The 26763-nt window shown below is 42.6% G+C and overlaps 1 protein-coding gene and 2 long non-coding RNA genes across 3 annotated transcripts in view; 2 read left to right on the top strand and 1 right to left on the bottom strand.

Moving 5' to 3' along the window:
* Nucleotides 1-13227, top strand: wnt11 (wingless-type MMTV integration site family, member 11). The gene is made up of 6 exons (XM_031311028.2): nucleotides 1-282; nucleotides 2499-2690; nucleotides 5432-5676; nucleotides 7789-8066; nucleotides 8418-8710; nucleotides 12211-13227. The coding sequence occupies exons 2-6, from the start codon at nucleotides 2608-2610 to the stop codon at nucleotides 12383-12385; spliced, it is 1074 nt and encodes a 357-aa protein (XP_031166888.1). The 5' UTR covers nucleotides 1-282; nucleotides 2499-2607; the 3' UTR covers nucleotides 12386-13227.
* LOC116058264 overlaps nucleotides 7180-26763 on the bottom strand; it is a 20629-nt gene continuing 1045 nt past the window's right edge. The window contains exons 2-3 of the long non-coding RNA XR_004106997.1: nucleotides 18859-18865; nucleotides 7180-7304 (exon numbers count right to left, since the gene is read on the bottom strand). This is a non-coding gene — a long non-coding RNA (uncharacterized LOC116058264). The remainder of the gene's footprint in view (nucleotides 7305-18858; nucleotides 18866-26763) is intronic.
* The window catches only part of LOC118492996, an 18372-nt gene continuing 5457 nt past the window's right edge, over nucleotides 13849-26763 (top strand). The window contains exon 1 of the long non-coding RNA XR_004894924.1: nucleotides 13849-14137. This is a non-coding gene — a long non-coding RNA (uncharacterized LOC118492996). The remainder of the gene's footprint in view (nucleotides 14138-26763) is intronic.

Here is a 26763-nt window from a genome sequence, read left to right on the forward strand (position 1 = left end):
CTCTCTCTCTCTCTCTCTCGCTCTCTGTGTGTGTCTGTCCCACTCACACACACACACACACACACACACACACACACACACACTCAACGACACCGCTGCGATACAACACCATGCGTACCTGTCCGGAGCTATTCTACCACCCCATGCTGGATTTTACCCACGCATCTGGCTGATACCGACACAGAAGACCTACTCTGAAAGGATATTCCTACTGCTGACTTGATTTTTCTTCTTTTATTGTCCGTTTTTGTTCAACGTGGAGAGCCGAGCGCCACGGCAAAGGTGAGTTCAACTAGTTTGTCTAGAGGAACGGTTTTATGTTACTGCGTGCTGTACGCCCATGTGTCCGTGTGCACAAACGTTTAGGATGATTAAAAGCTGATCGTCTGCCGCCCGAGTTTGGCTGTAGGGAAGTTTTTTTTTTTTTTTTTGGGCGGTGGGGATGATTTATAACAAAGATTTAAGATAGGAGAAATCGGAGTTAGCTGTCTTTAGGCTACTGTATGATCCCACATTTCCAAAGATTCATGCTTGTTCAGAAATTTTTTTTATTTCACTTCGGTGCAACCTGCTTCCTAAGACTTGTGTCTTTAAAGTGACTTTAGAGTCTCTCCTCATCTGTCTTCCCAAGCAGATTGGCTAACGGCATTATTATTATTATTATTATTATTGGAACTATCCTTGTGTGTCTGTCCCACTCACACATTTCCGCTAATTAGATCCCCATGATCGTTGGGAAATATGATGAATGGTTCACTTGGTGTGCCTTGCCCTAGCTTATCTCGGCTCGGTGTGAGAGACACACATCGGATGGTGTGTGTGTGTGTGTGTGTGTGTGTGTGTGTGTGTGTGTGTGTGTGTGTGTGTGTGTGTGTGTGTGTGTGTGTGTGTGTGTGTGACCCTATCAGCCTTTATCTTCCAGGGGGGAAACAGGAGCTGCCATTCAGCCCGCTTCGGCCAAATGTAAATTTAAACAGGGAATCCACTTGAGGCCGCGATTTATAGGCCAGTTTAAACACATAGACCTGTAACACCAACAAGCGGCGAACAAAGACTGGAAATAGTTCGTTTTTACTCTTTAATTAGTATTCTAGCCTAAAGGCTAGTTTTTTTTTTTAATTAGGCATATTTTAGCCTACAGGTCAGAATCCCAGTGCTTGGAAAGTAGTTGGCCGAGTGCAATGAGTTTCAGTGAGCTCATTTCAATAATTAATGGCACAGTTTCGACCGCGTCTCCGCCAATCAGCGACGAGCTGCGAAACTGGCGCTTTTTAAAAGAAAAAGAAAAAGGCCCATTATTCGGGTTGAGTCCGCTCAGTTTAAGCTCTCTTCAAAGAGATTGCTTATCATCGACAGCTCGCAGCTATCAGATAATATTCCTGATGCCCTGACTGAAGATTACTGCGCTGATCTGGGCTTTGATCCCACTGCTGTCAATCTATCCAAAATCCTTTACATTGTTCCAAGTGGAGCAGAGGTGACAACTGTAATGGAATTAAAGATCGGCTACTAGAGACTTAAACATCGGTGCCATAGAACCAATGAGTTTAATCACGGGGGGAAAAGGACTCCTTTGTCTGAATGCTTCCGGCTTAAAGTTTAGCGAGAGCTCATGTGATTGTGTAGAACAGTATGATTTTAACCTCAGCGCCAAACAATGGGCTACTAAATCCAACTGTGTAACACTCAGATATGATATCATGACTCTATTGCGGTAAATTATAGAAATAATCAAGTCACTAAGAAAAGTCAGAGTTAGTGCCTATTGACCCACAGTCTGTACCCCAGACACAGCACTGGTCCCTTCATGGACATGCAGGACATGTCTTTGTCTTCAGGCTTTTCTTTGTCTTTAAGCTTTTAAAGCTTTTCTGATTCTGATTCGGATAACAATGTATTGTCCTTGTTTCTTGTGTAAATAGAATTACGCATGTAGAAGGAGGCTGACTATTACCAGTGTGCTTACAATAGTGTTAGTGAGCTGTCTACAGAGTATTTCTTGCAAACAGTTTTTTTTCTTCCTATGATGTAGTTATTCTTTATTTAAATGTGTGCATAATGCCTGAGATTTCTAAAAAAAATTCTAAAGATTTTTAGGAGAACTAAAATAACAGTCATCAGATTTAAAAAAAAAAATTTTTTAAACGATTATTTCACCGTGGTTCTTAAAACAGTATGAATCAACGCATCTAGAAAAACCTTAAATCTGCATTTACAAGACATTGATATTGATATGACCAACTGCTATAATTATTATAAATCATATTTCTCCATATCTGTATCTGTGTCTCTGTGTCCCACCAAGAGTCAGGGTCTGTCCGAGGTTTCTCTCTGTAAAAAAATTTGTTTTTTGGGTCTCTGTAAATTATAGTGTGGTCTAGACCTACTCTATCTGTAAAGTGTCCTGATATAACTCCTGTTGTGATTTGACACTATAAACACAATTGAATTGATGATTATTTATGTGCATTTATATTTTTATCTGTTATTTATTACAGGAATTAGAAGAGGAGGCCGTGCCATGACAGTTGACTTTTGAGTCGGAGCCAGGAAGCCCAACAGCCCAACGTATTTGTGTCCTGTGTGAACCGGAGCCTCTGTCCAACCATGAGGAGCAGCTCTCATGTCCTGCCTCTGGGTGTGCTCACGGCTCTGCTGCTGTCGCAGGTCTGCTCGGGCATCAAATGGCTGTGAGTATTCTCAGGAAGGGGCGCCATCTCATTCCTTAGGTCTTTCGCCATCATTACACATGCCTCACAGTCAAACAATGTCCACACGGGTGACGTCATGAAGATACAAGATATATTGTGCGCCTCTTTTTTTTTGTTGCACGTTTCAGTGTTTTATGGAGTGGAGGGCCTGTGGCAGCTTTGCAATGGGCCCCCAACATTCCTCAAGTTGCTCCTGATCAAGGGAGAGGCTACGTGTTCTGTGCATGTGTATCTGATGAAGGGGACAGGAGATTAGCTGGCAGTTCTTCAAGTTATCAACGGAAACCCCTTTTTGTTTTATTAACTCTATTGCGGCTTCAGTAAAAGGAGACGGCGTGCATGTTTCAGTCCTAAGATCTCAGATGAAATGCACCCCCCCCCCTCGCGTGTATCATAAGAAGATTAGACTAAGATGGTGATGACGGGGCGTCGTGGTGGCGCAGACATTGCCAGTGTGTGTAGTCTAGTTAGGCCGCAATCAGGGTAAAAGTAGCGTGCGGAAGAGGGATGCTGCAATGGCATGACTGTTGACACAAATGTGGATTGCTCGTACTGAGCACCACGCAGTTTTTATGCTAGAGTAAAAGTAAACAATCATTTTGGAAAGTCCATAAAATTTCCACGTTGCTATTTTTTGAATTTGTTTACGTTCCAATTGATTGTTTTGCATGCTGTTGTTTGGTATTCTCATAAAGGCTTTGGGGTTTTCTTCACAATTTGCGGGCTCTGTTTATCCCCGTGCCAAAAAACACAACTTTCAGCGTTGGCTCAGCCCAAAGCATCCATGGCATCTTATCAGAGCGAGTGGTTGTTACACTCACAGTGGGACGACTTAAGCAGATGTGCCCATGAGAGCTGGGATGGCATGTGCTAAATCTAAGCTCTCTTACAGTCCTGATAGTGCACAGCGGTGCAATGCAAAACAGATGCGGCTGTAAACACCTGTGAGTGCCGGGTTACCCCCAGCCCGGCGGAGTCACAGCTTATCATTGGGCACAGAGCGGCGGCCCCTCGGCCCCCTAATGCAAAACAGGCCAAGGTGCAGGCGGCGCTGCCTGGTTCTCACGAACTCTCAGCAGAGTGCGAGACACAGAAAGCAGAGATCCGAGCTAACCTGCTCCGCCTGTGGTTTCTCTCTTAAAGTTCATACTCAACGCGTTTGCAATGTTTCAATCAAATGTGTGCAGCCCTTAATAGTCTGTAAACAGACGATTCATGTCAAACAGAGGCCGACACTTTCTGTGGTGGAAAATGCAAATGTGAGGGATCTGTGTAGTTTTTCATCTGACCGTTGATCTGAATTCAGTGGGGGTTTTTTTGTTTTGTTTTTTGTCTTTTTTGGAATATCTTGAGGCCTCTTCTGTGCTTTAACAAAAGAAAAGCCCTGTGCCAAAATGTGTCACTTATATTTTATGCATCCTCGGCTGACTTTCCTTCGGGATTTCCACTGTGATAAGATGCTTCTTCTCTGCAACACATGCCAAACTATTTCCCTGCCTGAAAGCATTATCTGTTTCAATTTTTCAATTGTTTGCGCTGATGTGTCTCAGAGGCTTAAAATGGGTGTACACAAGAAACTCAAATCACTAACACACCGCTGTAACTAAAACTCACAGCATTGGTATTCCTATAAACCTGATCATTTTACAACTCATGAAACAAAAATCACGATTAAGCAATTGTCACATTGTTATCACCACCACAGTTAAGAGAATATGTATCACAGGGCCGCAACTGACGATTATTTTCATTGTCCATTAATCTGTTAATTATTTTCTCGGTTAATTGAAAAGGCATGTGGTCTATAACCTTGTGTTGTCTTCCCGTCCACCGTGCAACTTTTTATTTTCCTGGGTCAAACTTCATGTCGTGGTCGACTTGTTTTTGTCTTTTTGACGTTTTGTTGTTGTTTTTCCCCCTACATTTTTTGAAGCTATTTCCGACATTTTTGTCACTCTTTTCAACGTTCTTTTATAAAAAAAAAATTCTCCAAATGCTCTAAAATTGAATAAAACACCCACATTCAATGAAAGTACTGAGCTGATCTTTTATTTTACTTGAGTATAAGAGTAATGGTTGTATGGAACCACCCACGTTATTTTTTTTATTTTTTAAGATACATTTTTTTATTGTTTTTTTTTTAATCATTAGACATACAGAACAGAGAAACACAAATTGAACAAGAACAAAAAAACTCCCCCACCCCCCCACCCTCTGCAGTCTCGATCCACGTTATTTTTTGACAATTTGGTTGAAAGAAACCCAAATCTCTGATAAATGTTTAACTTTTTTTTCATGAAAAATGACTCAAACCGATTAATCGACAACTAATCGATTCATCTTTGCAGCGCTAATGTATTATTAGTAGTGTAGTCTAATGTATTGGAGTGGGTATACAGTACTGTATATTGGGGGGGGGGGGTGTCCTCCCCCAGGGAAGTTTTGAGCATCAACGTCTTCATTTCCTGTATTCAGATACACTTTTATGCACCAATTTACGGTGGAAATACCTTTATTTAGCCTATGTGAAGAAGAAAAGCACAGATGACAATTCAAAATATATCAAAAATGTCACTGGGCATTTTTAAGTGGGTATATGAAAATCCTGGAGCTTTCTTAGTGGATATACTGCGTATACCTGCGTATCACGTAGACTACACCACTGTGTATTATATAATGCATACTGACCAATACGTCTTGTTTGTGTTCACCCCCCCCAGGTCGATATCACACGCCCCTTCATCTTTACACATCAACCAGACCCAACACTGTAAGCTGCTGACCGGCCTCGTGTCCTCCCAGGCTCAGCTGTGCCGCAGCAACCTGGAGCTCATGCAAACCATCATCACTGCTGCCCGCGAAGTCAAGAAAACATGTCAGAAGACCTTCTCTGACATGCGTTGGAACTGCTCGTCCATCGACATCCCCGTTGATGCTCCCAAGTATCGGCCAGACCTCGACCGAGGTATGGCCATAAGCACTCTGGGATGACAGCGTGGACACTTTAGTTTTCCAAACTTTTCACCACAAGAATGTGATGTTTATAGTCATGCTTGCCATTCAATGAATATCTAAAACCGATGTCATTAAGTGCTGCATTTATTGCAGTTGAGTTTACAGTAACTGGTGAAGCGATCCTCAGCCCTCTAATGGTGTCTGTGCTTAGACGCCACAATAGATGTGCCTGTCTGTATTAACCTGGCTGCTATCTAAAGATTTTGATACAGAATGATGTTCTTTTCAAAATTGATTGAGGATACATTGCCTCATCTTTCCACTTCTTTTGCTGCCAGCCAAATAATTCCACAATTTATTCCGGAGAAGCCTTCACCAGTCACTTTTACTGATGCTGTTATTTGAGACGACCCCCACACACAACATGCGTTACAGCATTATGAGTGCCCGCCTGTTTGCGTTGCAGTCTGACTTTCTCTGGCCAAAATGGAGCTTGAGTGTGCTAGGTTGTGGGTGGGGGCGGGGGGGGCTGTGCAGCGCTCCCCACAAAGGACATGGCTGCCATTTGCCAAATGAACAGTCTGCACCAAACAGGAAATGGCTCATCTCTGTCCAGGGATGGCTTTGATCTAAGCAGCCCACGGTCATACATGATTTCTTCCCTTACTTCCAATTGCTTCCCACCCTTTAACATATGTGCTTGCTTTGCGTGTGCGCACATCACCGCCAATTACATCAGAGCTCACTCTGCGTTACAGCAGGAGCAGTGATGGACTATGTATGATAGTTTCATCTTGTGAGCACGGTGGAACACTGAGAGGGAAACAGGACAGATGGATAGCAGAGAAGTCGATTATACAGCACAAGTGGTTTGAGAACGTTCTATGGATGTTGCGATTTGGGTTTTTAATATTTGCTGTAATAACTTTTCATCATTGGAACCAACATGAATTCAAACTGACAGTTACATGCTTCATGCTAACACTTTAGCATGCATTATGACAAATGATAAACCAGTGTAGAGTACACACAAAAACAACTAAATCAGACAAAATATTCACATTGGCCCAATCCCAAAGTGAGCCCTGAGGACTAAGGACTAAAGACTCACAGACTTAATTGATCTCAGGTGCTAAGTGAGTGAGTGTGTGAGGCCACATGGGCTCAGATAGGTATAAATGGGATTGGGACAGCACTTCACGAGATCACGTTACCTTGGCGACGTTTAATAACAAAGTTGTTGCTGTCTTGCCGATCTGGGAATTTTCATTTTAAGTTTGCTTTCCACACGACCAAGGCCCAGGAGACGGCTGCCTGATTCCACATTTTTTCAAACTCTTGTTTTTACAAGCTGGACTGTGTTGGTCTGTGCTCCGTGGTCGTGTGTTGTGCTGTTGTTTACCTTTTGTAATTTACGGATTTCCCTATGGTCTCCGTGGTAATCGTCGCAACGCTTTGAACTGTGGTTTGGTGAAGTCTGCATCGATGCAGACTCACAGAAAGGGCTCGGTAAGTGTGTACTCAAACCCTCACGCCCTTTGAAATTCGAAATTGGGACAACCCTAAGCCCTTACGAATTCCGCGAGAACGCGCACCAAAGTCTGTGAGTCTGTGAGTCCGGACTTTGGGATTGGGCCACTCTGTACTGGCAGTTACCTATGTTGAGTAAATATTATTTAATGTATTACATTTCTGAATATACAGGTGCTTTGCTACTAATAACTACTAGAGCTGAAACGATTAGTTGATTAATCAATCAACAGAAAAACAATCTGAAAGTATTTTAAACAAAGGATTCATTGTTAAAGTCATTTTTCAAGCAACAATGCCAAACAGTCACTAGTTCCAGCTTGTAAATTGTAAGGATTTGCTATTTTTCTCTGTCTTCACTATATTCTGACATTCAATAGACCAAAAGAGTACTCTGTAAATAGAGAAAACAACTGATAATGAAATAATCGTTGCATTTGCAGCCCTAAAAACTGCTAGTGACCGCTGACTATAAGTTGTGCTTAAGTGTTTGCATTGAACTCTAGAGAAAAAAAAAAAGATCTTTGAATGCCTTTGATGTATGCATTGTCAGTTTACTTGTATCATTTGTGTTTCTTCTCTGTTTCGACAGGAACAAGAGAGGCTGCATTTGTGTACGCCCTGTCCGCAGCAACCATCAGCCACACCATAGCACGGGCGTGCACGTCTGGAGATTTGCGGCTGTGCTCGTGCGGTCCTATTCCTGCGGAGATCCCCGAGCCTGGCTACCGCTGGGGTGGCTGCGGCGACAACCTGCACTATGGTTTGATCATGGGCTCCAAGTTCTCTGATGCGCCCATGAAGATGAAACGCGCAGGCTCCCATGCCAACAAACTGATGCACCTACACAACAGTGAAGTCGGAAGACAAGTAAGCAATATGGCCATCTTTTTTGCTCGCCTTAAAACGTTAAAGCAACACTAGAGAACTTTTCCCGCTTCGGTCCCCCTACAGGTTGGAAGAGGAATTGTCCATTGGACAATGTAATGTAATGGGCAATTCCGCTTCCAACCTGTAGGGGGACCGAAGCGGGAAAAGTTCTCTAGTGTTGCTTTTAGTGCAAAAATGCAAAGATGTTTCTAAATAAGTTTGAAATGACGCTAGTTTGAAAGTTTGAAATGGACACTATCATTTAAATTGTAAATGTATTTGTGTAAGTTTTATACGCTTGACTTTGATTGAGCCCTATCTAACGTCCGTGTCCCCTGTCCTCATGTCCAGGCGCTGAGAGACGCGCTGGTGATGAAGTGTAAATGTCACGGTGTGTCCGGCTCCTGCTCCATAAGGACCTGCTGGAGAGGCCTGCAGGACCTGAGGGAGATCGCCATGGACCTGAAGACCAAGTATCTGTCTGCCACCAAAGTTGTCCACCGGCCCATGGGGACACGCAAGCAGCTGGTGCCCAAAGACATCGACATCCGGCCGGTGAGGGAGAACGAGCTGGTCTACCTACAGAGCTCCCCAGACTTCTGTGCTAAGAATGACAAACAGGGCTCTGTTGGCACACAGGACAGGTGAGATCATTGTGTATTGACTGTGAGCGTGCATGACAAAAGAAGGAGGGGGATATTTGGCCGTCGTGATAGTTCTCTGTTGGATTTTTTTTGCTGTTAGATTAATAAGCACGGCTCATATCAGTAACAGACCCACACAGCTGACAAATAGGAAATGGCCGATCCTGAATGTCTGGTCATTCAGGATGTTGACTCTAGTGCCTGGTGGCACCGTTTAGTTTGCAGGCTGGCTGATAACGCGCATCGGCCCCTGAGAGTGCTCTGTCTGTGGCCTGTCTGAGCATGTGTCACTGAAAAGGCCACTGCACTGAAAAGACTGGAGTGGTTGTCCCACTATCTAATGACTAATGCCGTTATTCTTAGGACTGAGTGCACTCCAGCTGATATCGATTGGAGAGGGCCAAGCAAATGGGTAAAATAGTCCCCCAAAGATAAAGGCTTATTTACACCGTTGAGCTCCAGTGTTTTTGTTAGGACAGTGTTACGTGCCGCCTGCTGGTGTGTGCTCTGTGAGAAGTTAGTGGGCAGCATGGATCTGTCATGATTTGTCATTTGTCTGGGGGGGTCTGACTCAGGCTGAGATCTGGCTAACCAATATCCGAGAAATATGGCACAATGTTCCGTAACTGGGTTGCAGAGAAGGACAGAGTCTATCTCGGGCTTTACTATTTAGTTTTGAATTGCATGGCACTAGAGGCAAATTCTGAGCATGACTAGTGTGGTTGCTGAAGTTGATCTTGATCGCATATAATTTCAACCACTGATCATCTGCTTGTTTAACCAGACATACCAGACACTCTTATAAGAATACATTCTATGTTTAGAGCATCCACATCGTACTTTACGCTCCAGTGTCAACAGCCAGCAGCCGTGGCTGAGTGAGCCACTGAGGATAAAAAAGCTCCACTAAATGGCATGTGCTGTTGTATGTTAAAAATGGCATACATCATATGATTGATGACTGTCATATCATGCGTCCCTCAGCTATAGGCCACTCTACAGATAACCAGAAGAAATGCTTCACGTCAAGGACACTCAATGCGCGTAGCTCGTCTGCAGCAGCCACACACAGTCTGCAACATTAGTGCTTTTGCCAAATCATTAGGCTCCCGCTTTGCTGGCGTCGTTACATGAACGTGTGACGGGGCTGCCTGTGTGTCAGAGCATCCCCTAGGTCGATTGCTTCAGCCTGGCGGGTGGCTTTTAAAGTTTCTTTAAATATTGATCAGTTACCTTTCCGAATATCCACATTGAACCACTCTTCACAACGGCATGAATTGGATCCACCGCACAGGCCTCGTTTCAAAAGAAAACACGTTACACTTTTAAAGCTGCTTTGCCTGTTACTGCCGTTATTTCCTCGCAAGTAATGTAGCATTTAAAAGGATGTTTTTTTAAGCAGAGTCTGGTGCTGTGCTCACTCCACGTGGAACGCTACATCACTTCAGCAAACTTCACAGAGAGAGCAAACGAGGGCAAAACAGCAATACTGATCTGTTTTAACGGAATATTCTCCGGTCCAGCTCAGATAAAAACACACGAACACTGGACCCGTTAGCACGTTAGCGTGTCCTTCACTTACGTTACCACACGTGTTTGTAACCGGTACAGCGTTTCAACTGATTTAGCATTTTAGATCAAAATAAATAAATACATAGTACACTGGACCGTACCTGCTGTTACAGACGTGAACTAACCACAGACAGTTCATGGAGCCACGGCGGTGCGTCGCTGCAGAATAAATACAGGGGAAACACAGTGGATGTTTGGCGTTATTTTTGGCCTGCAGGGGTTACTTGGCGGCGCACAAGGCTTATACAATTATTGGGGAAACACTGAGTGTGGGCACTGATTATTCTAATACGTGTCGTGACCGATTGCATTCGGAGGGGATTCTGAGCCATCCGCAAGACCTGAGAGCGGCTGATATAACGAGAGAATCTGGGACCTACAGTAATGTTATCAGCAGTTCCTAATGGATAAAATGTGATCACTGGCTTCAAAAAGAAAGTGTCATGGCCCTGGGAATAGACATGCTGTTGAAGCCTGTGCTTTAGTCTTAAATTACATTACTGTGCCTCTGCTTCAAACCAGCAGATGTGAACTACACAATGTACAGTGCTGTCCTCTTTCTCCACTTTCTTTCTCGCTCCTGACTAAACATAATCGAGTGGGGTTTCTATCTACTGCCCAGCTCCCACCGATGTAATAAACCTGTCTTACGCTCCCCCCCCCCTCCTCCTCCTCCGCTCCCGCAGCAGCCTCGGTGTCTCCCTCACCATGCTGGTCATTAACACTCTGCCATCATAAAACAATGCAATTATGTGGAGAAGACAAGCTGAAGAAAGGGAGGGCGGCCCTGTGTATTCAGTGTGATTTACGACGGGGGGCTATTCTCTGCTCATTCAAGAGTCTTTAGGCTTCTGAAATGAGAGGCTCCCAAGCATCCACTGCTCAAAAGGTTAAGTAGGGCACACAGGACGGTCAAGCACTATAAAAGGACTATTGTGGGCTCTTTGCAGGCTGCGGGATTGTACAAAATATCTTAGAATGAAGCTGTAAACCTAATTGTCTCAGGCTGGAAACCAAGCTGAAAATATGTTAGCGTTCAAAGCTGGTTGTTCAGTCCAAACTTTACCTTCCCTTTTTCTCTATCTTGTTGAAGCAAAAATGCATAATTGTAACTAAGGCTGTCAAAATGAATGCGTTAATAACGAAGGGGGTGGGGGGGGCGTCTTACGGGTCTTATAATGCAGCCAGTGAGTGGCTTGCAGAAACAAATCTCCTTGAGCAGAAATGGATACAGAAAAGGGTCTTTTGAATGGCAAGTTCAGTATCAAAGCCCTACCACATGGTTCTCTAAATTTATTTGTGTGTGCTGTACTGTACTGTCGATGTGAACTGAGTTACCACGGAGTACGTCCAGTCTCAAATACCACTTGAGTATTACAAACTTGAAAACATATCACTTTTAAAGTACATTTAGAACAGATAAAAAAAGAATTCTGATTCATTTGCGATTAATCCCTAGTGGGGATTAAGCCCTATATCTGTGTATTAACAGTTTCTGTATTTTTTTTTAACAGAAATTGTCCGTAGAACGTGATTCACAGTTGTATTTTGTTGTTTTTTTTACATTTGAATTGTAAAATTTGTGCTCAGACAACTTTTATCATCCACGGAGGTTGGTTTGACAGATTAAAGAAGTCCACGTTGTTTTCTCACCGTTTAGCGTTCTTTCCTACATTTTTGTGGCTTTTTCAACCTTTGTGACACTTCTTACGACGTTTTCTGACGCATTTTCTGACATTTTTGATGCTATTTTTTTTACATGTGGAAGTTTGTTTCCACGTTTTCACAAATTTACTAACTGAGCACCTTTGTATGAGACAATTTTATAAAGGCCTAACAGAAAATGTATGTATTTTAGCCTTAGTTGTTACACAATAATAAAATTTCTAATTTAACGTTTCCCTCTTTCTTGTCTATGCTGATGTCAGGCAGTGCAACAAAACCTCCCTGGGCAGTGACAGCTGTGACCTGATGTGCTGCGGCCGCGGCTACAACCCGTACACGGAGAAGCTGGTGGAGCGCTGCCACTGCAAGTACCACTGGTGCTGCTACGTCACCTGCAAGAAGTGTGAGCGGCTCGTGGAGCGATACGTGTGCAAATGAGTGTGTGCCGCTGCCGCGCCCCGCCAGCAGTCCTCTACGCGTACCCAGCCACAGATTAACCAAAGCACTACAATACCAAGAAAAGGCTTACTTTTGTCATAAGCTTTAGCATGTGTATCTCAACAAAGAGGGGGTCTGTTCTTTTGTCAGTATCATTTTTTGTATCTGAATCTCCAAAGTGCCAATTGGGCTTCTAAGCTTTTTTTTTTTACTCGCTTCACAAACCTGGACGTGGACAGTGTGGCAACAGTGCCAGTTTACGTGAAGACCGCCGTCCTCCTGGGTATCTCTTTTTGTCTTGTTAATGATTATAAATCCCCCTAACAGGGATGTTGAAAGTCTATTTTATTATATCTCTAATAAAAAAAAAAGAAATAATATTGGATTTTATGCTGGAGGAGAGGGATTGTCTTTTCCCCTCACTAGACTTACAGTATGTTTGCCTTTATTCCACGGAAATCCAAGGGTTCTGATGGATCCGCGTGGTACTCTTTTTAGGTACTATTACAACATTTTTGTCCCTCTGAAGCAATGGACAATAGGTTTGGGGAAAAGGAACACAAAAAGGGAACTTCAAGTACTTTTCAATCATGGAACATTTCTGTGGTTGACGTTTTGGACTCTCGCCATGTGTCCTGTGTGGATCTCGACATGCCTGCATCCCTGTGGATTGAGAGAAGAGCATTATCTCCTTCATGTCTGACATGCAGTTCAAAATATATTCTATTTTTCAGAGCATATGAGCTGAACTCGTGGATTTTTGTAAACCACTTTTGTGTGGATGTACATACTGTTATTTTGTATACTGAAATAAAGAAAGAAGTATTTATAAAATAGTGAAATGATCTTCACCGTCATCTTTACATGGATATTGCATGTTTTTCTCTTTCTCTGTGATCTGCACTTTTGAAAATGTAGTGTGTAGCTCATCTTACACCATTTTGGCAAAGAAAAATCCATAACCACCCAGACTAATTATTTTAAACTAAGCAACATTTACTGTAATTCACTGCAAATCCAAGCGTGATAAAATAAGAGTTTACCGCAACGTATAGCACACAGTGATTGTAAATCAGCTCAGCACGGTCGGTAATGAGTTGCAGGGTTCAACCTGACAGCCTATTGGGATTGCTCTCTGAATTACCCGAACCCTGGGAAAGTGTTTGTTTGAACATTCCACCTCCGCACAAAGGCCATTGCAAAAGGGATTTGTGTCACTCCTGTCAGGGCCTTCACACTCAAACAATCATCTGTCTGAGAGCCAGACCTCCATTGGACAAATTAAAAAAGAATACAGAATTCTAATTGATCTCAAACATATAGCCAGACTGTTGGCCTGTCAGACGGAGCAGACTTGGCGTTGCATGGAGCCAGGATATTACCCTCTGGCCTGCCGTGTGTTGGTTAAAGTGGTTCTCATGACTTTACACTGACAGAAATAGCTGTGGACGATGTAGGCCCCATGCTGGGAGCTCACATGATTCATCGCAGCACCAGCCTGCACAGGCTGCACACTCACTGGGGCTGTAACACTGCTTGACCCTAGACTGTGGACGCACACAGAAACTGGCAAAACAACCCTGCATACTCCGGAAAAAAACAAGGCTGTGGGGAATATTATCACCAGTCATTTAGATTTGAGTGGCCATTTTATGATGCTGGACTTGTTTTGCAGCTCTCCGTTGCATTTCATTTCAAATTTTTGGATACAAACATAGGCTAAGAAGAGTTGATTAGACACGTCTATTTAAGGTAATGAGGAGAAATAGGACTCTAGATCCAAAGCCAAGACTCTGGTTACAAAAACCTCTTTAATGTTCCAACAGAAAACCAAAGATGGTAACAGTATGACCGAGGGGAGTAACGGAACAATGAAGTCTAAGAAGTCTTACATAGCCTTATATACATAAAGATTTGATCAGTGGATGTTGTTGTATAGCCGCAGTCTAAAAGCAGAAGCAGGCAGTGAGGACGGACACAGTGTACTGTGGTCTTTGGGTTTGGGGGCAGGGAGGGTCTGCTGTGTGCAGGTGAGCGGGGGTCTGCGCTGTCTGCACACAGGCCTGCTGTCGACAGCCTCAAGGACTCAGTCACTGGCATTCCTCAGCCTGGCAGTTGGAAAAAATAGAGTGTGTGTGTGTGTGTGTGTGTGTGTGTGTGTGTGTGCGTGTGTGTTGTGTATGTGTGTGTGTGTGTGTGTGTGTGCGAGTCTGTCACCGTTCACTGCCACAGAAATGTGAAGCCTCACATGCTGATTGAGGACTTGCACGCTGCCCTCAAATCCAGGTAGCTCAGCCAGAGTCAAAGGACTACCAGTGGATGAAAAAGCGCTAATGACGACACCGAAGTCATGTTAGTGTGCCCGAGTGTGTAAGTGGGTGTGTATGAAAGATGCGTGGATATTACTCTTAACACATTTGGTAAATGTGCGGTCCATTTACCTCGGAACTCGGAAGCCAAAGCTGGGAATGACGTCCCACCTGAGTTGAATGCGTCCCATTTATAAGTCGTATTTTCATTGTTTTCATTAGCTCTAGCCAGGTTAGCCATTGTTAGTAATGCCAGTTGATAACAACGCATTACGCTGTTTTTTGTGCATTCAAACAGCTTAACAACACGTCCACAGATAGAAGATGGACAGCACTGTGTGTACGACTGATTTAGTGAGACACAAGTAAGACAGAAGTGCTTATAACTGTATGTTACTAAAGCTTTCACAGCTGTTGATGCACGGAGCGGCCATGTTGGATTTTTAGCTCGAGTTATCAACGGAGAATGTGAATTCAAATTCAATTAAGTATCTTTTTCATCATCTTTTCAATATGCCGCCGCTCGCGACTGGAGTGCTCTCGAAAGACTCCAAAACTGGACAAAATTTTCATCTTTCAAAAATGCCATCTCATCCTTGTTCACTGAAATATGCAGTTGCTTTACCACATCATGATTTCCCAGCTACACATTTGTAAGGTTTCTCCCTTTCTTATTCACCCATGTACCTGTGCGCTTCTATTGTTGTACTTGTTGACTGCTGTCTGTGTTGTCATTGCCAATTTTAGTTTAGTACTTTTAATCGTATTTTTCTGTAATTTTAAACTGTATGTGTACGTATGTCTAATGTATTTTATCTCCTAGCCCTCCTTCCCTTCCCCTAAATGGCTTAGTCACTTGTCAGGCTGCCATTGTAAATACGACCTTGTTCTTAATGACTTGCCTATAAAAATAAAGGTGAAAAAAACAGTTTAGCAGCAAAACTATATCAAAATATCCATTTACAAACTCTCACACAAGAGCAGTATAATCCGAGTCTCGTTCATCCATCGTTTCGGCCTCACCCTACCACATGCGTTGTCTCTTAAACCTTACTACCACAACACTTCTGCTACTCATCTGAAAAGCTTGGGCAGGTGCACTACTCGTTCAACAGTGTTGTAAATAGTAAGGTTTTAGCAAAAATGCATAGGTTAGGGAAATACCGAGCATACGACTCGGATTATACTGGGTGAGGTATTCCATTATAATGGTATTGCATGTAAAATACTGTCTGGTATGTTCAAATCAGCTGAACTCTTGACCCTCTAGAGTACTGTGCTTTGTCTCGGTTTATGTCTCACAAAATGACTTGTCAATGATAATCTTCTGTCAGTTTTAGTCAGGTCTAGAACTTTACTAAATTGTGAAGGTGTGCTTATGGTTGAGAAACTCTTTGTCACACACCGATACCACGTGAAATTTTCACGACCAAAGAGTAAGCATGACATTTTCATCACGTCTCTGAAGATTAGAAAGGACCATAAGTCTGACCTGCTTCAGTCTGGCAATGCTGAACCTAGCCAACTGACCCTCTGAGCAACCCTTGTTATCATTAAGCCGTGCAACTATTCACCTGACCTCAGTCTAACCCTTCTGAAATATCTCACTTGGATAAAGTCCACCACACAGTAAAGGCCTGCATGTGCCAATAATATGAACCTGTTGTAACATTAATTTGGTCCACATTCTATCCATTCTTCTGTCAACACAAAGCTGTGGAAAATGGGACATCAATGGGCTGCCATTTTGGCGGGCATCAGGTAAAAACAACCGCTTAAGAGCGGCCCTTATCCGGGCCGTTAAGGACCTTTTGTGTCCGTAACGAAAGACAAAACAAAAGTAAAGACGACAACAAAACGGAACTAGTCGCCGCTGCAGTTTATGTTTCTTTTCTTTTCTGTCTGTCTTTGTCAGAACGTATCTTAAGTATCTCTCCATGGTTGGTGTGACCCCCTGCTCTGTGGGAATTGCCTAGTTATTGAGAAGGAAAAAAGGACTTAAAAAAAAAAGGGCAGTGAAATTATCAGGGGTTAATGTCAGCCCGAACAATATAATGCCAATTGCTTTTGTGGAGCCTGCGGTCAAGATAACTAGCTGTGAATGAGGGAGACAAAGAATTTGGCTGAAGTGGTAAAGGCTTTCAGATGTACTGACCCGTACTGTAAATTGACTTTTGTGTTTTCTGCGTGTGTGTGTGTGTGTGTGTGTGTGTGTGTGTGTGTGTGCGTGCGTGCGTGTGTGCGTGCGTGTGTGTGTGTGTCCTCAGGCATGTTGCTGGGCGATAACAGATCATGCAAAGCATGCACCTTTCTAGATAAAGACAAACCAGCGGATGGTTGAGGAACAGACAGCGACACCACTGGGAGTTTATGCTGTTCAGCCGGAAACTAATTTGGCCAAAGTGAATACAAATAAAGATTTAAGAATTCCCAGTGGAAATAATTTACAGCTTCTTTTTTTAATTTTGTGTCTCTGCATGTCCAGGCCCATGTGTCCTCTGTTTAGGTTTCTTTTTTATCTTTTTTTGTGAATATGTGGACACGTGTTGTGTGTAGGATGTTAATGACAGAATAAAATTAAAACAAGCCACCTATATCTACCGTAAAATGTTTTTTTTTTTTTTTATTCATTTGACTAAGACTAACCCATGTAAAAGCAGAGGTAAAATAATATTAAACGTGAAACCTATGTCAACATGCGATTGGAATATTACAGTTTAAATGCCATTTGTTTTTGTAAACTTAATACGTTTACAAAAAAAAGACATTTTATTGACATATTTTAATAACTTAAAAATGGAATCATTTGTATTACGACCACCATGGTCACACATTTCACACAGAAGCAGAACTACGGTGCAGATTTTCAGTTTTTTTGTTGAGTCACAGTGAGTCTCTGAGAATTTAATGTTAAATATAGCAGCCAAATCAAGATAGTATGTGTGTGACTAAGGTTGTAGACAGCTGAAAAGCTTGGCCATATATAGGCACATGAATCCCACTCAAGTTTAAAAGCTGAACATTAAAGCAAAACTAGAATTATTTTGGATAATTCCTTTAATTTATATATCTGCAGTTAAACATCTCTATCATATTCTTATTGTAGTGTTTGAGAACTCAATCAACGAAACTTATTTTCAGTTTTTGAGTTGTACATCCTCCATGAAAGTAAAAGCCCTTTTAGTTTATATAAGTGAAACAACATGCCACATCGTTTGGGATAAAAAAACAAATGTGTTAATCTTCAGACTAAACTCGTTTTTTAAACCGCTGCAGCAGATACATGAATACTTCCATAATCTTAACAGACAGTGAATCAGTGCCTATGTGGATGGCAGACCCTCAGTATAAGCTATCAGGGGAAGGATAGATGAAAAGAGCCGTGGAGAGAGAAAGAGCGAGATTGAATTAATATGAATAAAAGAAAACAGCGAGCTAAGTACGCTGGGAAAAGCAAACAGGGGTCAGTGTAATCGCAGTAAATCTAGCCAGGGGGCCGACAGAGCGGGCTGCACCCTCAGTCGAGGAGTCAACAAATCCAGAGAGGAAAAGAAGCTAACTAACTACCATCACTGAGAGGGGTTAAAGAGGGCAGCGGCACAGCTTTATTCACATGAAGATCAATGAAACGCCGCCATGTTTACCCAGTGTCTGGCTGAGTTAAACTGTGTAAACCTCAGGGTATAATTCAATGTAAAGATGGCTTCAGTCAAAGTTTTAGAAGGGGTTCAACTAACACTAAAGTGTGTGTGTGTGTGTGTGTGTGTGTGTGTGGGCTTGTTTAACTATATTCGTGGGGTCTAACAACCGGGAGTCCAGTATACTTGTGGGGTCCCGACAGCTTTGTGGGGCCAAAATGCTGGACCCCACAAGTTTAGAGGGTTGTTTGAGGGTTAAGACTTGGTTGTAGGATTAGGGTTAGAATTAGGTTATGGTTAGGGTGAGGGTAAGGGTTAAGGTTAGGCATTTAGTGGTGATGGTTAAGGTTAGGGTAAGGGGCTAGGGAATGCATTATATCAATGACGGGTCCCCACAAAGATAGTGCCACAAACCTGTGTGTGTGTGTGTGCGTGTGTGTGTGTGTGTGTGTGTGTGTGTGTGTGTGTGTGTGTGTGTGCGTGCACATATCTTGAGAATATGGCGGATACTGTTTTAGCCACTGACATGAAACCTGCCACTGTTTAAGTTCAGAGGAAAAACATTCACCTAGCCAGCGGTATTAAGATCAGCTGTGATGGTCGGATAAATGGCGCGGGCCCCGGCTGGCCCCCCCACACTGACCACAGGATCAGTCAACGCGTCAGGCCAATTGGCTTTGCATTTCATCACCCTGCATGCTGCCAAGTTGACTGATGTCATGCAAGCACATCAAAGAAACCTGGTTAATGGCAGATATGAAAGAAAAAAGAAAAAAATGGTGGGATATTAAGGAAAACATGAGAACAAAGAGGCGCTTTTACGCAAGACTTGGTATTATTAGTATAAGTATTAATACTTGTCTTTTCCATCTGTCGATGCAAAGGAAACAGTGGGTGTTTGTTTTTAGATGCCTTCAGATGCCAATACAGTAATGTTTTTATGAGTCACACATGTTTATTGTTAATTACTTTAATATTTATATGAACTGAGGAACATATTTTATGAGTTCATTGTTAAATAGGACAAAATGTAGACACATTTGGTATAAACTAAGTGTCCCACTGCGTATTGATTTGTGATCTTCATTTCATTCATTTGTTCCTTTGTTTCAGTGTCCAATTTGGGAAAATAAACGTGCAAGTGGATATTGTTGGGGAAAAAAATGTTTGTCATATATATTGATATACTGAGAACAGATGTGGGTCCTGTTTATTTCTCATAAATATTCTACTCTCATTGTGACTGTGGCCCAAAGGTTAAACATGAGAATAATTTGTCTTTGGGGTTTTACATTTACATTTTCTTTTTTTACATTTTGCGTCAGTTCATTCAGGAGGCTGCTGATTCAGCTTTGTTTCAGTATTTTGTTAACCCAGACAACTCATGTTGAACACTGGAACATGAGGACAAGTTCAGGCCTAGGTGCTGAAATTGCTCAGCCACTTCCCTTCGACAGTCTCAGTTGTTGAGAGGCTGAAACATGCACGCAGCCTGGGCTTAGGGCAGAAGGACCATATGGGCTCAGTGCACGGCTCAAACCCCCTCTGATCTGGCTAAACGGCGCTGTTCTCTCGTGTTGTCCAAATTAATGACCGAGGCCGAAAACTCAGACATTTCCTCTCTTGCTGCATCTCGAGCGCATCATAGTGAATCACTCGTTTGCCCTCGCAAATCTTTCAACTTGAGCTCTCGTTTAAAAGAACCATTTTTTTATGGGAGGAAGCAGCGATGGATGTGAGGAGGGAATCGACTTTATACACACGCGCATATTTGTTTCAATCTCGCCGTCATTTGTAACATAAGGGCCATTTTGAGTGGTAGCCAGGTTACATCCTTCTATTTAATTGCTTCCATGTTTCTCAGCCTGAATGAGGTAATACCATTTATTTGGCAAAAAGACTGAGTGGGAAGGGCAGCCAGCAAAGCCATTATGTGTGATTAGCACTGTTTGTAGCACTGATTTGATTTGTGATTTGTCTGATTGGTGACATGGCCTGTGGGAAAAGAGTTTTGTTTTTTTTGTTTTTTTCGATTTAAGAATACCCAACTGGAAACTGTGTGCCACCATCAATCATCAATAACCTGCTACTGAAAGTGAAACAGGTGCTGAAATATTTAGGCCTCAACCAATTTTGAAAAGGCCAAATCAGCAAAGATTTATCTTGGCTGATATTTTGTGCTGACGTTGAGCAGCTTCTATTTTCTTGTCGTCTCCCACGCTAGGATTAAATTCCTTTAAAATAGAAAAAAAACTGTGACTATTTAAACCTTGTGATGCTTAAAGAAGAAAAGGTTACATTACTGTATTTGGATTAAACAATGTCAGTTTGCTACAACTTAAAACTGTAAAGTCTGATAAATTCATCTTACTTAAAAAAAATCTAGGAAACTGAAAGAAAATAAAATTGAACTGATAGTTTTGAGGTATGTGTGTCTTGTGTCTACTTTTCAATTCAATTCAATTCAATTTTATTTATAGTATCAAATCATAACAAGAGATATCTCGAGACACTTTACAGATAGAGTAGGTCTAGACCAAACTCTGTACTTTACGAAGCCCCAACTATTACAGTGGTTGCCTCAAGAGCAAGCATTAGCAGTAGCTATTGCGACAGTGGCAAGGAAAAACTCCCTTTTTTTGTTAGGAAGAAACCTCGGACAGACCCAGACTCTTGGTAGGCGGTGTCTGACGGCACCAGTTGGGGGAGTGGTGAATGGTGGCAATAATAGTCATAAGTCCTTTAAGTCCCTCTAACTTTACTTAAAATGTATTTGCATTTACTTAATTTGGTTTGTAACATATAAATGACAATCAACTTCACTCACTCAGTTCCTTCAAACTGCATCTGTTATGATAACATTGTCCTCACCAAGTTCATTGTTGGGATCTCCACTAAGTCTAACTGGGCAAAAAACACTCTGTAGGATGATCAGACAGGTTGTAACTTTGCGTTTAAGTTGTTGTCATAACCAACAGAAATTATGCCAAAAATTATAAAATAAGACCCAAGATGTAATCAACCAAAAATATCCTTTAAGACCTTAGCCGCAACAACAAAAACACAGAAAATAAAATGTATTTACTTGTATGTATGTATTTCTAAAGGTCTTTTGTAACTCAAGTAACAACCAGTACTTTACTAATCACCAGGGGAATGCTTCTGTGCACTTCTTTTTCACTGCAGAGTTAGTGACTACACAAAATACATCAATGAATCATTTTATTATTGTGTCCGTAGTAAACACAGTAAAGTATTGCCCATTTTAGACCCTTTTTAGGGGGGCTCAAGCTAAAATCAATTTTAGTGCTTCAAGTGAGAGTTTGCGAAGTAGTCTGTTAGTGACAGAGGACCAACAATTACAGGTTCAAAGGGCTTGAAACAGGTTTAGTGTCCTGTGTGGCTGTCGCCGATGCCATGCACCTATTACCCAGTCAAGAAAAGTGTTAACAGAAACGTAGTGTTGGCCAATCAGAGGTGGTTGTGCCAGACTCCCGCCTTTGGCTGAGTCTCTATCTGATCTGTCAGAGGGAGAGCAGGAGTTTTAGCCTAGAAATCTAGACGCAGCATAGCGGCAGCAAATGTAAATTGCAGTCAGCGTCATCTAGCAACTCTCCGTTGGCTGGAAAAGCCAAACTCTAGCCGGGCCAATCACATTGTGTATAGAGTCGGTGGGCGGGCTTAACATAATGACGGCAGAGTTGCGACGGTTCCACGTGAATTCCCTGCTACTTCAAAACAAAAAAGATGGCTGCTGCTGCTGGCGAACAGCGGTCTTTGGAATCGGCTTTGGCTGCGACTCTGGAAGACTTGGAGTTAAGCTTTTCTTTGAGAAAAGAACAAAGAACGGCACTGAAGTCATTCTTAAAAAAGGAAGATGTGTTTGGAGTTTTGCCGACCGGATACGGCAGAAGTTTAATCTATCAACTAGCGTTGCTCTGGTTGGTTGTAGCACTATCCTATTGCGTGCAGAGGGAATTTGAAAGACAACCGTTTATCCCGCCCCTCGGATTGAGCCCTGCCAGTGGTGAGTTCCCAGACCCAACATCTGGATGTGGGTCTGGCTTGTCAGGCTACAGGAGTGCGGTTGTGAAGTTTAACGTTGGTAGTCCCCAGAGAAGAAGTTGGTGATTTCATGGTGCAGATTAGAACCCAAATTAAAACGTAAGCAACAACAATTGCTGAATATTAGAACATTGTGTCAAATTGGTCATTATCACTGTGACTTATAAAGTGTCAGGTTTAGTTCCATCATAGTGTTAATAGTGTCAAAAAACGTTAGCTGACGTTGCTGTTCAGTAGCTAGCTCAGATGTTATCGGCTAATGAAATTAATGATTTAGCAGGGGGGGTTAACACTTTTGCAAGGTACTGTATCCGTGTCACATTCTCATTAGGGGCTGAGCCCCCCCTAAAGGTCTAATCCTAGAATCGCCCCTGCTGACGCCAGCCTTTATTAGAGCTGGAATGGACTCAACCCTTGGCTGAGCTGTTAAATCTGCACACTGATGGAGCCAAGAAGTGGAGCAGTCACTGTTGCTACACTCAGCCTCACCTCCTCCACTCCGACATACACCCTGCTTCTCCTTACCAACCTGCTTCATCCTTCTCCCAACACGGCTTTGCTGCAGGTCTCCCCCACTCTCCCCTGCCTTTCCTGTCTGTCTTTCTTACTATGAAAAAAAGAAAACATTTGAAAAAACAGCAGAAATGGAAACACAAAAAATCCTTAAAAAAAAAAAAGATTGTACAAATGGCTTCACTGCTGTTTGGGCGGGCCTGTTCAGGTCTGTCTCAGGTGCACCAATGACAATCTCACAGCTAAACAATCATATTTCTGCCCACCAAGAGCCTGGTTCTGTCCGAGGTCCACCAAATGCTTGCTTGTGGGAAATTGGAATTGTTTGGTCTTTTTTTTTTTTTTTTTTTTTTTTTTTTTAGGCCTTTATTTTCACAGGACAGATGAAGACATGAAAGGGGAGAGGGAGGGGAAATGACATGCAGCAAAGGGCCGCAGGGCGGAGTCGAACCCGCTTCGAGGAGTAAACCTCTACATACGTGCCCCTGCTCTACCAAGTGAGCTAACCCGGCCACAATTGTTGGGTCTTTGTAAATTATAGAGTGTGGTCTAGACCTACTCTATCTGTAAAGTGTCCTGAGCGTGTGTTGTGATTTGACAATATAAATAAAATTGAATTGAATTGAATTAAAAATACAGGTGTGAACACATTCAAGATGCACTGAGAATCCGATCATACAAACCACATTTGTAGGCAGTCGTGGACACATAAGACTACAGTGATGTGAATGTATAGAGTCCTCCATGGCCACATTAGACACACATACACTATGTCATCTGTGTGAGTAGAAATATACTGCCAAAGACACAATCAATGGCGTAACTACAGTGATTGCAAGAAATTGAGCAACAGTGGACCTTTACAAGAAAGGAAAGGAAAAGTCCATAATGCAACTAAATAAAAACAAGCCTTCCAGGTGGAGGTCAATATGCTTGCTTTGAATCAATGAACATTATAGAGGTGCTCTACAGATTTTCTGTTGTGTATTGATTCAGGAGCAGGTAATCGATCAGAAGCAGATGCAGTATTTTGAGACACGTTGAAGTTAACTATGTGCAACCCATCTCCAACACAATGTGAATACTGTTATCTGGATAAAAGTAGCTGGCCAGATTTTGATGCAAATTCTTCAGGGAACACATTCGTGTAGGAATGCACAGTGATCCATCCTCCAAGGCAATAATCTGGGTTCCACCGCAGAGGAGAGAGAGAGAGAGAGAGAGAGAGAGAGAGAGAGAGAGAGAGAGAGGAGGGAAGGAGACAAGAAAACAAGAAAACAAGAAAACAAGAGAAAACAAATCGGTCATAGGTCTTCATCTCAATCTGTCAACTGTAATAATAAACACAACACATGACAAAACTGTTCACCATTTATGACAAGCTGTACAATAATAACGAGGCCTATGTTTAATATTATTAGAGCTATCATAGTCTCGCTTTGCCAGACCTTCCACCACAGCGCTACAGAGGAGGGTCTGGCTAGTCCACACAGCATTCCGGGATGGGAGAGAAACAGGCTCTGGTTTATTGGCATTTCTTTAAACCAATCACAATCATCTTGGGCTCTGCTAAGCGCCGGACGGAGCCACGGTGCCGCTGGAAAATAGCCTCGGGAAGGAACTTGTTTTGGTGGAACGTGTACGTTCAAAAGTAGTTTTAGTCGTGCAACAGAAAACTCAGATTGGACAGATAGTCTAGCTAGCTGTCTGGATTTACCCTGCAGAGATCTGAGGAGCAATTAACCATAGTCCTCAGAAATCCACCGGAGGTTAGAATTCCAACACAAAGAAAGTGGAAGGTTACGGACATCCGGACGAAAAGAGTGTGATCCGGCGGAATTTCCGGCAGCACTGGAGTAATCCCGGAAGTGGAACGTCCTGGATATAGACTAGCAATTTCATTGTTCCTTGTCCTTCAGCAATGGGCTGTTTAGCTCGCTCTGATCAGAGAATAAGTTCACATGCAGGCTCCTTCACACACTACAGTAAGATGCTCTGCAACCAGTGGCGGTTTTTGGCACTGGCGAAGTGGGCAGCCGCCCGGCTTGGCATTTTTTCATGACACATGGGGGGCGGCACGAGCACAAAAATCCTCAAGTGGTTTTCTACTGTATTATCTATCATTTCACCGTGTGGGGAATTGGCAAATTTGCGCCCTTGCTTGCTGAGAAGGTGCCGTGCGCACACTGCACAGAGAAGCTGTGTGAGAAGGGGAAAGGGGAGGGGGGAGCGGGGGACAGTTCACCTCTGGCATAGGCACCGATACCGTTGGTGCTCCGCTAATACTGAGCACCCACGAAGCTGAACACGGTTATGTGTCAGTTAAACTTTTCATCTCAATCCTGTCCTGAGTTGAAAGAGCCTTGCCTACTTTACGGCTTTATTTTGGAGTTGATAGGCGTGTGTTCGTGTCGGCCGTCTGATATGCTAACTTTTTTTTTTCAAAGGGCGTGCGCCCGTGAGCAGCCACGGAAGGAAACAAATGGGCGCCTATGTTGCTTGGTCTCCCATATAGAACGGTCCAGACAAGAGGGGGAACGGGGGATGATGAGGATCTATCGGAGATCTACCCCGACTTTTGGACTGCTCTCAGGATTGCACTTACTCTGCCAGTCACTGTGGCTCAAGCAGAGAGGAGCTTTTCAAAGCTAAAGTTGATCAAGTCATACCTGAGGTTAACCATGTCCCAGGAACGGATCACTGGCCTTTCCGTCAGTATCAATCATTCAATAGGGGAGCAGATTTCATACGATGACATCATTGATGATTTTGCATCAAGGAAGACCAGAAAGGTCAGGTTTTAGTTTTAGTTTGGGTTTTCTGTTCTTAGTGCAATAGTGTAACAGTTAGATTCTCTTTAGTGTGTTTTCACATTTGTGTGATGAAGGATTTGTGCTATTTAGAATATTTATTCTATATTGTATTTGCATATTATTCTTAATATTTTTATTTTATATTATTGTTGCTCTCTGCTCTTGTTAAATTTTTTATATATCTGATTGTATATATTTTTGGCATATATATATATATGCCAACATAAGTGAAAGAGAAAATTATATTTCTCAATTGCACAAATCTTTCATTAGAAAGTTTGAAAAACACACTTAAGAAAATCTAGTTATTTAACTATTTCAATTACAACAGGAAACCCACTTTTTAAGTTGCACAATCTCCACCTCTAACATTTTCAAAAGACAATGAACACAATTCTGCACAAAATATGGCAGTATAAGTAATCAGAACTTAAAATAAATATACACTATAATATAGTCATTTTGCAAAATTCTGCAATTTGTGTTTTTTTTTTTTTTTTTTGGGGGGGGCAGGCTCAAAGGGGGTCTTGCCTGGGTGTAATTCAATGTAGAACCGTCCCTGTCTGCAACTGTAGGAGTCCCATTACTTTCCTAGACTAAACGTGTGAGCTGGCTGCCTACCAAACATTCCCACATTACTGCTCTGTTCTCAGAGTTACCCAGTCACTCTTATTAAAATGTAAAAAAAACAACAAATGTAGTATGCATGTAGGTGGGGGGAGATCCATCTTTATTTGAAGAGGAATAGCTGGAGGGCCATTACAAGGAGCAAGTAGGTGTGAAGGGTTAAAGCAATTAGCGCACATCTCTGTCACATCTTGCTGGCGAACAGATTTCAGATGTTCTGCTAGTGGTTTCTCCTGCCGTCCCTCTCATGGCCCTGCTGTGGCTTTACATTTCCAACTCTTTTCTAAATAGTCAAGTCCTAATATTTACTTCTCGCTTTCAAGCCCAGGCAGAGCGGTGGCCGGGCGCAGTCTGGTCGGTGCAGGAGAGCGGAGGTGGCAGGAACTGATGCCCTCATTAATTCTGCAGAGGGG

This window comes from Sander lucioperca, chromosome 13 (genome assembly GCF_008315115.2).
Source record: "Sander lucioperca isolate FBNREF2018 chromosome 13, SLUC_FBN_1.2, whole genome shotgun sequence".
In the NCBI taxonomy this organism is placed as follows: domain Eukaryota; kingdom Metazoa; phylum Chordata; class Actinopteri; order Perciformes; family Percidae; genus Sander; species Sander lucioperca.

Excerpts from the sequence above, each read along its gene's own strand:
- wnt11 (XM_031311028.2), top strand. The coding sequence starts at position 2,608 with ATGAGGAGCAGCTCTCATGTCCTGCCTCTGGGTGTGCTCACGGCTCTG. Across the intron at positions 2,691-5,431 it reads TGCTCGGGCATCAAATGGCT|GTCGATATCACACGCCCCTT; the intron begins GTGAGTATTCTC and ends CACCCCCCCCAG. Across the intron at positions 8,067-8,417 it reads ACAGTGAAGTCGGAAGACAA|GCGCTGAGAGACGCGCTGGT; the intron begins GTAAGCAATATG and ends CCTCATGTCCAG.